Raw genomic sequence first — 11969 nt, 5'->3', positions numbered from 1 at the left:
ATTTGCCTGCCTACAGCCAGGACTCTGCTTTCAGCAGAGCCCGGCTGAAAATCATTCAATGCAACAATAATTTTCTCAATAATTTCGTTTAAAAATGCAATCGTGTTCATAAAGCTACAGACAAAACCTAACTCGATCTAACCAGTTTAAATGATTTGTCTGCTTTTATGATTGTTCATTCCCCAAACTTTGTTAAACTGTCTTCAAATTAGTTTACTAGTATTTAGTAGTTCCTAGTAGATATAGTGACGACGTTTTTTCAAGCATCTACAACAACAAAAATAATTTAATATTACTATACATTTGAGGTTTCCGTAGTTTACTGTCAACGATACACCGAATAGACAGACAGGTGCCACAGTTGTATATGTACATGTATATGGGAGGGGGCTACATAAGTTTTAGAACTTGTGCCCGATTCCATTGTAATTATATTACAATAAAATAAGATCAAACAAAAAAAACTTGTATATGTAGTACTAATAGTAATTTCCATATTTGGAAGTATTGGCTCTTCCATCGATGTAACATACTGGTCTGCAATAACGATAAATCGTGTTCTAAAAGAAACATATTAATGTCAACGATAAATTACTAACGGAATCCTAGGGTAGTGATCATTGCAGAACTACAACGAACTAGATCTGAGAGACAAACACCGCAAACAGACAGAGACAGTGAGAGAATGGGCATAGGAAGGTGTACATGCACTATAGCAGTAATGTTTTAAGGCATGCTTTATTTTATATAAAAGATTAAGCAACAGCTGTCTTCGTGTAATTGTTACTGGCATTCATGCCAAGAAAGATCCAAACTTACAACTTTTTACTGTCATTTTCTCATGCCCACTGAAGTATGTATGCTTTTTCAATCCCATTATCTTGTGACGTAACCATTAGCATCATGTTCTGGCAAACTCGGTATGAGTTCAAAGCAAGGAACATTTGCAAGTTGTTTTTAAATTAATGACCCAGATCCTTTTATATTTTCTCTATTCTTATTTATAGACATATATAGATAAAACTTCAATCTGTCTGCGTCTGCAATTTGTTTCTCATAATTCTATTAAAATATTCCAGTGCAGGGAATCTGCAAGACACCAGATTGAATAAAAGTCCATTTGAACAACTGTTAACAGTTTATGTCTATAACTAATACATAAAGCAAGATTTCAAATAGATAATCTCCCATCTACGCAAAAATATAAATGAATTCTGTGTTAATCTATAACAAATACCGAATACGTCTGCTAAGCTTCTTTGGAGTTGTCACATTCCGCGGATATAGTGAACTAAATTTAAACATTATGCCCAGCAAACACGATAATAAAATATTCTCAACAACAACAAAAACACCAGAACATTTGATGACCGATGTTAAAACACGCCCTATCACCCAGAGGGCTGTATAGAGGAGATCCGAAGTTCAAAAATCTTGCTTTCGATTTCCTCTCCTTCCGCTTCCTGTTCGGACAAGTCTCTGTGTATGAACAGTTTTCGTTCCGTTATGTTGTTTCTCAGTTTTCCCGCGGGCTTATGTCTTGATATCATTTCTCGCTTGGAGTTTTTCAGTCTTATGCTCTGTACTTTTAGTCCGTCGGTTAGCCACGAGGATATTCTCTGCTTCACTGAGGGGTGTTTACTTATTAGGTACTCGTGGAAACCGTTCATTTTCCCACAAGTTCCGTCTGATAGCATCGTTCCATTTTGAACAACATGACGAATTTGCGGCCGGTGACAATTCTCATACACGTGTGTTGTGTTGCTGAAATACAATTGTAAACCATAAGGCAACTGAATGAAATTATTGATATTATGCATATTTAAACTATGTTTTTGCATCAGATCATGAATGAAATGTAAAAAAAAAATGTTTAATACTAAAAAAACACCAATACCCCTTCCACCGGAAAAAAATTCATATTCATCTTGGTAAAGTATCAATTACGTTCATATACAATTAAGGATATGGCAATGTAAAGTAGTCTGCAGCTTAAAATATTTTTAGAAGATATTTGGGGGTTGATTGGAAAGGAAATCTAATGTGAAAATTATTCATCCAATTGATGAAGATGGCGTTTTGTCTTCTGCAATGAGTGTGGCACACATAAAATAAGAATTTATGGGGGAAAAGAGGGGGTCGGTGTATGATTAAATCAGACGCCGAAGTACCTTTGTATTGGTGCAGTTCTTTTCCGGTAAGGTTTATGTGAGTGGTGCATGTTGGGTAAGTTTGTTATTTGAATACTTTGGTCTAGGTGGCCGTCATTTTGGGGAGGCGGCGCAAAGTAACTGTCCACACTTCTAGGGCGCTTAAACGTGCTGAGCAGGCGCAGTCGGTTCGATGCTGACGTCGGCATCCTGTTCCGGTAACAGTCCGCCTCAATGACCGCGGCCTGTATGCGCTGATTGATTGAGAACGCTGGATGTACTTTCGTTACTTCCGGTGTGTTTTCAGAACCTTCCCTGTCTGTAAGTACCCTTTCATACAAATCTGGTTCGCTAATGGCCGGACCTGGTACAGGGAAGGGCACTGTATTTTCGTCTAAAGTAAAAATGAACAAAAACATCAGCATTAGAGTTCGAATGCTGAAACTAAAATAATTTGTGGTATAGTTATTGTTTTATGGTAATCATTTTATGTTATTATGTTATGTTATTATGTTGTTAAGTTATTTTAGGAAATCCATGTCATTTAGGAAAAATTGATTTTTTATTAGCATAAGACATACGTGTAGTTTCTATTACAAATGGTAGCATTGTTAGCTACTTAGTTTACCCATTCAACAAACATAATCTTGCTTGTTCCATCAACATTTAGTATACCGGTAATAAACCGTTAACTGAGGGAAAACATATACCTGGATACGGGTACACATTCCGGGTTTCCTCACACAGGTCTTTGATGGCGGGGCGGTAAAGCTCTCGCGCAGACTTCGTCTTCCGGGTCAGCAGCTTGGGTGACCTCGGCGACCTCCGGTCTCCGCTCGGTTTGTCCCAGTACATACTTCCGGAGCAAACTCTCGCTAAAACGAAATTCCGCAACAGATGGGGAAAATTAGAAGTTATGAATTATTCTGATTAAACCCAAAATACTCATGTAATATTTATACCATTGATAAGCCATTCAGTGATTGGGTTAAGGCTTTTATGGCACATGAATATATTCAAAACCTGCATTTATGTTTATCAATGCATATGTCTACTTTCAAAAGCATATATTTAGAAAATGATAAAAGGGTTGATAATAAATACACTTGTTCTGTAAAAGTATTTTGGCTCGCTTCTTTCAAAATTTAAGATAACGCTGAAAGTAAATGTAAATAAGCCAAATCTGTAGGCAGTTGGGCACAATGACCGTCTCGTGTGTCGCGTTGTGTACATGTTTCTGTTAACGATGATTTATTAGAGAATTTTTCGAGAGTATTTGCTGTAGAGAGGATCTTTTAGTGTTGCCACTGCATGTGAACATTGGCCAAGTATAGGGCAATATAGACCCCATCTGTTCTTAAATGATTTTATTGGAGTATCGATACAAGATGGTTGATTTAAAGATTGACTATCAAGTTGATTTATATGCATTGACTTTAATGTATATATGTGTTCTTTTGACGACCTGAATTTGAAATTTGTTTTATTTACAAGGTAGCGTGGCTTAACTTTGAAAATTGATTATTTTTCTCACTTCGTGCTAATAAGGAACGTCTTAGACCCACAAAATGCTTGACTACTTGCTTTGACTGTTATATAGGTTATGTATGAAAATGAGAGGTATTTTAAATGGCATTGTCCATTGAATTGAATCTAAGTAACAAACGTGCTAGTTTTAAAGACGGTATTATTTATTGAAAAAGAACTAAACAAAAGTCCGTGTCTATTACTGGACTGACCTCCTTTAAACAAATAAAAAAAAAAAAAACTAAAAATGACCCAGACAATTAAATAGGCCTAATGGGTTTTGCAACCATGTAAAAAGATTTCTTACCTCTTTACTGTGAATAAATTCTACATGTTTCCCTTGAAACCTCTGTGATGTTAATAAATGCAGTAATCACTTTGGAACACTGACACCTTTTGTCGAGATAACGGTAACTTTAGGGGTAAGGCTACCTTCGTTTGACGTTCACTGTGTTTATCTATCGTCTTTTCAGTTTTTAATCCGAGTCAATTTTCACCCCCAATACACTAGCGGGCTACCCGAGGCTTTCTCCAAGCCCCAGTAATCCGCTTGCCCAGTTCCCGCGCCAGTCTTTACAAAACGTTACCCAAATACTTTTGACAAATCGATATTTATAAATTACTTTTAAATTACCCGTTAGTCAAATTTAAAACTTTGTAATTGGCTCTGTTAAACGTCAAGATGATTTCTTTAAGAAAAAAGGCCCTCTCTCCTCGCTTGGAGTTGGGCAACCGACATGCATTCCTTTCCTGAGATTGTGGATATTTTCCAGTTTACTTAACGAATAGTCTTTGTTCGTTAACAGGAATTCTGTTAAATGAGAGGATGACCTTCTGGCATGTAATCAACACGGGGATTTGAGAATACTCAGAGGGCACATTATAATACAATTATAAAGAGATATCTTATTTAAAAACCAAATTAACTTTTAATAATATGTTCAAGACTACGGGTGATTAAGAACTGGTTGGGAAATTTAAAACATGAATTCAAATTAGTGACTAATATGTCTGATTAAGTTCAAAAAATGTGTTTGGGTTTTAGAATTTACTTAGTGCATAAAGAACCTCGACAAACGAGACCTTGGGGTTTTGTTTCTCTTTTAAATTGTTTTTATGGCTTTGCAAACAACATCTGGATTTCCATCTTCTAAAGAAAGAAAGACGGGCTAATCAATATTTTACAACCCTGTGTTTAATCCATAACATTACCGTAATATAGTATTACGTGGATTAAAGATAGCTGAAATATATATTACCAAATTACCAAACCTAATCATAGATCTAGAAACCCGAGACAAGGAAGATCGAAGGTTAAGGTCACGTGGTGGAGTAAATGTTGATGTCAAGACAACAATTATAAATAGGGGCCGGATTGATGGAATCGGTTTTCATGATTTGTTACATTTTTATTAGGAATGAAGAAAATAATGTGTTCATTCGAGATAGAAAATGTATAATACAGCCGACTGTGATATCATATTAATTTTTTTTGGAAAAAATCTTTTTACTTATTACATTTCTTAAAATATCGATAAAAATATACTACTAATCCATTAGCACTATTTTCATACATCACACAATCTAATACTTTCGTAAATATTTAACTGACACTTAATAACAGAAAAGAATGTTATTTCGCGAATCCAGAGACAATTGTTTGTGAAAAAACAACTTAGCATTGAATATGTAGTTCAGCTAAGTGCAAATCTAACAAGAGACCAGACTCTATGCAAATCGAAATCGCAATAGATTTCTAAAGAAATAAATTCTACTTTCGGCAAACAGTTCGACAAGTATTGATCTTGCACGTGCCAATAGAGGAACTCGGAAGTGTCATGGTAAAAAAAGAGAAGTGCTAAAATTATGTCAACAGACGGCAGATCGAGCTGATCTCGAACAAACTACCCGGGAAGGAGAGAGAAAAAGTATTCATTTAGACACACCATTGGATAATGAGTAAAGAATGAGCACACAAGTTTCCCAATAAAGTATCCTTTTTAGAACCATTTTAACAAGAGCTTGGACTTTGGGTAGTTGTGTCAAACAGCAATGTGACGTAGGCCTGGCTATTTCATTGCTGGCCACTCAGCCATTGCTCTTTGAAATCAACAAGATTTATCTGGCTTTTGAGCTAAGACTTCGCAATCGGTGCATATTTCGCTTGAAACCGCGTCATTTTTAAATTGTTTTGACGCAAGAAATAGATAGCTAAGTCCAACCGAAAGTCCAAGGTCTTGTTAAAATGGTTCATATGCTTGCGGATAGATTGGTGAAACAGTTTCGAATGAACCAACTTGTGATGAGAACCTTTTGAGAACTTTTTCATTTGCTGTGTACATGAATATATTCAATATAAGTACTTTTGAAATGATTCTAAAAACATCTTCAGTAAAATTATAAAACAAGAAGTAAGTTTCGCAAAACTTAAAATGCATTAGAATATTTCGAATTTAGAACTGCAGTGACACGCACTGTAGCTTTTCTTTAAATCAGATTTTCACCAGTTATCAACACAATACATACAATAGATAGAACTACAGCTGTGTAATAGAAATATAAGTACTCACAACATTCACTCGGTCCCCATCCGACCGGGTCTCCCTCAGTCTACAGCAGTTATAAATGGTCTAGATGTTCGCGAAAATCCCTCTTCGTTTGATTAGGTGAATGGAAAAACTATAAAACTTATCAACCGTATGGCGAATTTCTATTGAATTTAAATTGTTTGATTTAAACCGTTAAGTTTCACCTGGCAAGAAATTGATACGACCGCTTTTGTTTACATAAAACACAACATTTCCCTCCTTCCTTTACCTTTCTTTCAATCTCGAGATTTGACAGCTTCAAGAAAGAATATTTATTACTCCGCGATTGGCCAAAGACAACGTCGAAAGGGTCTGAAGGGTGTTAGAATTTACTTTGATTTATAAATCGATTTTTGAGTTACGTAACAAATTAAACAACACTACGGGCAATCTCATTAGCTTTACTTTTTGTCTGGAAATTGATCAAGATTAAGTTTTCCGGTTTAGCAATGTGGACAGCGATGACGATCAATCGAGGAGAGGTCATGAACCCCAGTGAGTGGTAAACAGTCTGTCTAGACTCTGTCACCGACCAATCAGCTCCTCCGTCCGCATTGTAATCTTGATTAATTAGAATCTATACGGATATGTTCGTGACTTGAAACAATGAAGTTGGAAGTTGTCTGTTGTATAACCATCCGTCATCTGTTTTGTGTTTATATATCTCAACGTCTTGTGCGTTGCTTTCTTTTATTTTATTTGTTTCGTATATTTGATGCATGTGTTTTGTATTTTTGTTTGTATTTTTTTTTTGCGTCTGTTAGTAATCTCTGTGTATTATTCGGTTGTTGTTTCTGTATTGATAATGTATTGATAATGTATTGTATTATCTGTTTGTCAGGTTTTTGCGTTGCCTTTTTGTTGTTTTTTAAATTGGTATACTTGTATATCGTCTGATGTCTCTTTGTGTAAATAGTCGCTTTGTTGTCTCTAGTTGTGTTGTCTGTTGTTTCTTTTCTGTGATGCCGTCAGCTCATCTGAGTCGAAGGATTCGGTGATTTTTAACTAAATTTCGGCGTAAACGTCAGCGTCATTGTTAGTTTTTCTCATTTTCATCTTCTTTAGATTCACTGAGCCAATTTCAAACAAACTTCGCACATATCATCCTAATGTGAAAAACTTTAAACTTGTTCAAAATGTTCAAAGCTTCTTCCAAAAGAAAATCAGTAGGAAACTATATAAAGAAGTTTGTAGGGTTTTAAAGATTTTTCTTCTCGGGATGAAAAATATCTTAAATTATAAATAAGATTCAATTTTGTTCAAACGTTGAACTCCCGAGAGTCAGTAAGGAAGTGGTTAAGATAGGGGTTCAAAGTTTTAATTATAAAAGAGATGGGGAAAAAACTAATGTATTACTTAATTCTAAAATCGTTGACAAGTTTCTCACATTTTTGTTTCAGACCTTTACAAGCGAGAGAAAGTGGACGGAAACAGTGCAGGTTCAAAATTTAACTTACTGTTATATACCGGTTTAGAAAGATAGACATCATTTTCTCCAGAAGAAAATGATGATAATGATAAAATATTTTATTGAAGCAAGCTAATAACTCAAGTTCCATGTTTGTTTGAATTACCCCTCCCCTCCACTGTCAATAAAAAAGTCAAAATTTTACCCAGAAATGTTTCAAAAAATAAGAAAACAAGCTGAGTTTCGAGATGTTTTTGTATTTGATTTTATTTACAAACATGTATAGTGAAGATACCTAAATGGTTCAAAATTGGATATTGTGTTAGTTGCTCATGTTAGTGATGTCTAAGGGTCGTTTTGCTTCTCTTTGTGTTTTCCATATTGTTTGCTGTTTTCTGTGTTGTCGGTGAATTGAATTATGGTATCTGTATAACGTGTGTATACTGTCCAGTTAATTGTTTGCCATGCATTACGTATATAACTTTTTGAAAATTGTACAAGACTTGGTGTATGCCTTTAGAGATGTTTTGGAATGTTAATGTCGTGCCCGTGTGTTGTATATATGTGTTTGTGATATTTTTGTGTTGCATAATCTTGTAATGTGTCTGTATGACAGTTGTATCTGTTTGTTAAATATCTGTGTGATGTTTGTGTGTTGTATATCTGTGTAATGGTTGTGTGTTGTTTGTATGTGTGATGTTTGTGTATTGTTTATATAAGAGATGTTGTGTGCCGTATATCTGTGTCAGGTTTGAGTGTTGTATATCTGTGTGATGTTTTGTGTGTTGTATATCTGTGTAATGGTTGTGTGTTGTATATCTGAGTAATGTTTGTGTGTTGTATATCTGAGTAATGTTTGTGTGATGTACATGTATATCTGTGTGATGTTTGTGTGTTGTATATCTGTGTGATGTTTGTTTGTTGTGTATCTGTGAGATTTTTTGTTTGTTGTATATGGGTGTGATGTTTGTGTGTTGTAAATCTGTGTGATGTTAGTGTGTTGTATATTTGTTTGTTTATCTGTGTGTTGTTTATCTGTGTAATATTTGTGTGTTGTTTATCTGTGTGATGTTTGTGGGTTGCATATATGTGTGATGGGGGAGTACACCAATAGTTCCAATAAAAAAAACTCTTTCCTACCAAATTTTCTTTTTTTTAAAATAACGAAATTCCTAATCCCGGGGGGGGGGGGGGGGGGGGGGCTAGTATGCCTTTGACTCCAACTTCTCAATCTTTCAAACGTACATTACGGAACAATTTTGTTTCCTGCGAAAAAAAAGTGGGGGGAGGGGGAGCTGAACCCTCTATTCTGCTATTGGCCTAATGGTTAGGTCTATCTTAGCAAAAAAAAGTGGGGGAGGGGGGTTAAGCCCAGCCCCCCCCCCCCCCCCCAATCCATGGATATAGGCTATGCCTGTCCACTTCTCAAAAGAGAATAATGAATATAAAGAAATTACAACCATGAGCAGACGTACATTTAAAAAAAAAATTGAAAGAAAAAATGATTATCAGAGAGAGAGAGAGAGCAATGCTTTTTTTTTAGTCTTACACGGGTTTCAAATGCATTAAGTCATAGGATGACAAAAAGTAGATCGGTATTCATCGGGCACTTCCGTCGAGTCGATGACAGAAGTACTTCCGGTTGTTTATTTTTCCTTAGCGATGGCGGACAAACCTAAACATATGCCACCTCATGGCATGGAGCCGTACGATCTAGGAGGAGATGATAACCTAGGTGCATTAAGCCAGGAACAACAAGAGAAACTCAATAAATTTAAGGTAGGATCAAAGTCTTACATTTTATTTCCTTTAAGCTATCCATAATGTAATTCACTTTAGTCCGAAAATCCTCTGTTATATTATTTTTTTCATTTTGATTGTACAGAATAGGTCGAAAGTATTTGAATTGTCCAAGATATTTATATTAAAGTAGGAATTTTATTTATTCCGTTTATTTTACATGATAAAAATTATGTACATAACAAAGTTTCCATTAGTTTGGCTTGTATCGACACTTCGAAAATGAAATCAATGAGAGTGAATGACAATTTTTTACGCTTATCGTCGATCATATTTCACAAAGTATTTTATGCCATTTAAAGTTGATTTAAATTTTCTTACATTGTGTTACAGGTAAAGACACGAATGGAAAATGAGAAATATCTTCGAGACCACCCTGAAGTAGAATGTCTCATTGCTGGATTTCTTGGGTAAATGGAAATCTTTTAAATATGTTTAAAAAAAGAACATAGTGTCAAGCATTTTATGTGCAATTTTTTAGGTTGAAAGAATTATTTAAATTGTTTCTTTGTATGTCACTGTGTAGTATTGGTCATAGATGCATATATAAAGGACTATTGTTAAAAATAATTCTGAATATATCATGTTTTATAATTTTAGTGATGTCTTAAGTCAACGGCCAGAACAGATCAAAGATTTTGCTGCAGGTAGTTATTCGCTTAATATTTTACAATTATTTAACCTGAGAGTATGCACCATAGGAAAAAAGTTCTCTACACCATAATATAATTTTATATCTGTACATCAGTTATTTGTTTCCCTTTTCGAATACCAGATGATATCGTCCAAATATAAACTGTGAATACATGTATTACAATTCTTAGATATGATGTATGATGGTGACTAAAGTCTGTCCTGAGTTTTTGCTTCCATCACTTTTTGATGATTTTTAATCAAAAAACACATACCTGTTAAAGAAATACAGTTGAAATCAATAATAGGAAAAATATCCAAGGTATCTTCATTGACACTTTATCATTTTTCACTCATAAAAGTTCAAAGGAACAAAAACATATTTCTTGCTTAGATTTACAATGGGGAATGTTTACATCTTTTCACCATTCGAAACTCACTTGGAATACCTTGCACAATATTTCAACATTATCATCCAGGCTATTTCATGGCTGATGCAATTCAAAATCCCAGTAGACTTTCTATTTTGGGTTGTGTATTGAAACCTGAAGCAGTAGAGGGGGCATTTCAAAACAGATAAGCTGGACACTTTTCACATTAGTGGATGAATGTAGTTTGAGCACAAAGGTATTTATGATTATTGAAATATTAAGCAAAAAGTGGTGGAAGCAAAAACTTGAGACATAGTATAGGTTAAATTCATAAAAAGAATCTCCCATTATTAGTGATTGAACTGTGATTTTCACATAGATAATCCATACTACAAGTTCCTGACCAATACTCTAGACCAATACTAGTACATTGTATTCACATTTTATACACCAAATTGTTGCGGTCATTATCATTTTTATCAAGCTATTACATGTAATGTCACCAAATGTAGCCTACTAAAGTAAATTGATGCTTGTGTTTTAGAGTATTTCACCAACCCTGAACTACCAGAACAGCTCCAGCAACAGTTACAGCTCCGACAGACTCGAATCAAACAGAACCGTGTCCTCCAGAAGATTTAATCAGACTAGTTGTTATGTTGTTAATTATTTTGTGTTGTAAATATTAGTAAGCCATGGTACACTTAATCTCTACATTTACACATCTTTTTAATAAAGTCTAAGAATCTCTTTTTTATTTATATTAAGAGTTATCTTTCTTGATGAGTGTTTGGAGATAAAATTGTAAATATCTAGTTTTACAATTCAAAGTAACAAAAAAAGCTTTTAAAAACATGTACATATATGAGTATATAAATCTTTGATGCTGGGAGATACAGATCACTCCTTTCCACTCACAAAAAATCTCAAACATGCAGTTGTTACTGAATTAATATATATAATAAGAGGTTACATTCTGTTTATCTAATTTTTACAACATGGTATCAATGTTAGGAACACCCCATAAATTCAGAAATCAATGTCTGTGTGGGTTCAGACAGGTTCTTTTAATCAAAGTACTGAAGTACTGACGGGAGTTGATTGTATCGATTTTTATTCATTTTAAAATCAACGATATGTTACTTTGCTTGGCAAGTAGTTTATAATCTGTCGTTGAATTACGCACATTTTTTATAATATGAATTCTCGGACATTTCCGACAAGAATTTTGATAAAAACCCCGTATGAATAGTGTTGTGTAATGATTAAAGATAGAATTGATTCCATCAAACTATGTATAAGTAATCGAAATATTCAAAAACTTGTATGGATCCAAGCAATAATGAACTCTAGCCTCGTTCAACAAGATGCTCGGCTGTCTCCGTTAATTTCCAACAAGCAAGAGCTGTACACCAGGTCACGTGATAGCTTGATGACGCAGCCTCTAATAGAATGACTCTCTGCTTGTCGGAGATTTACGGAGACAGCCGAT

General features: G+C 34.7%; 2 protein-coding genes across 3 annotated transcripts; one reads left to right on the top strand and one right to left on the bottom strand.

Moving 5' to 3' along the window:
- Positions 1 to 990: 990 nt before the first annotated feature.
- LOC105345106 (uncharacterized) lies at positions 991 to 6390 on the bottom strand. Of its 2 annotated transcripts, none has more exons than XM_011453148.4 (4): positions 6248 to 6390; positions 2861 to 3025; positions 2172 to 2544; positions 991 to 1764 (listed from the first exon to the last, which is right to left on the bottom strand). In XM_011453148.4, exons 2-4 carry the CDS (start codon positions 3003 to 3005, stop codon positions 1392 to 1394), a joined length of 891 nt encoding a protein of 296 aa, XP_011451450.1. In that variant the 5' UTR covers positions 3006 to 3025; positions 6248 to 6390; the 3' UTR covers positions 991 to 1391. The 2 variants fall into 2 exon arrangements, with proteins under 2 accessions (XP_011451450.1, XP_011451449.1); XM_011453147.4 differs by lacking the exon at positions 6248 to 6390 and adding an exon at positions 3985 to 4126.
- A 2902-nt stretch (positions 6391 to 9292) lies between these two features.
- LOC105345105 (RIIa domain-containing protein 1) lies at positions 9293 to 11234 on the top strand. Its single transcript, XM_011453146.4, has 4 exons — positions 9293 to 9452; positions 9807 to 9883; positions 10074 to 10120; positions 11022 to 11234. Exons 1-4 carry the CDS (start codon positions 9297 to 9299, stop codon positions 11117 to 11119), a joined length of 378 nt encoding a protein of 125 aa, XP_011451448.2. The 5' UTR covers positions 9293 to 9296; the 3' UTR covers positions 11120 to 11234.
- Positions 11235 to 11969: the final 735 nt, after the last annotated feature.

The sequence above is a fragment of the Magallana gigas genome, chromosome 6 (genome assembly GCF_963853765.1).
Source record: "Magallana gigas chromosome 6, xbMagGiga1.1, whole genome shotgun sequence".
Classification (NCBI taxonomy): domain Eukaryota; kingdom Metazoa; phylum Mollusca; class Bivalvia; order Ostreida; family Ostreidae; genus Magallana; species Magallana gigas.
The sequence above is the reverse complement of the archived record's forward strand: the minus strand, read 5'-3'. Positions and strand labels throughout refer to the sequence as shown.

Excerpts from the sequence above, each read along its gene's own strand:
- LOC105345106 (XM_011453148.4), bottom strand. The coding sequence starts at position 3,005 with ATGTACTGGGACAAACCGAGCGGAGACCGGAGGTCGCCGAGGTCACCC. Across the intron at positions 2,545-2,860 it reads GAATGTGTACCCGTATCCAG|ACGAAAATACAGTGCCCTTC; the intron begins GTATATGTTTTC and ends TTTTTACTTTAG. Across the intron at positions 1,765-2,171 it reads AGAACTGCACCAATACAAAG|CAACACAACACACGTGTATG; the intron begins GTACTTCGGCGT and ends ATTGTATTTCAG.
- LOC105345105 (XM_011453146.4), top strand. The coding sequence starts at position 9,297 with ATGACAGAAGTACTTCCGGTTGTTTATTTTTCCTTAGCGATGGCGGAC. Across the intron at positions 9,884-10,073 it reads CTCATTGCTGGATTTCTTGG|TGATGTCTTAAGTCAACGGC; the intron begins GTAAATGGAAAT and ends TTATAATTTTAG. Across the intron at positions 10,121-11,021 it reads GATCAAAGATTTTGCTGCAG|AGTATTTCACCAACCCTGAA; the intron begins GTAGTTATTCGC and ends CTTGTGTTTTAG.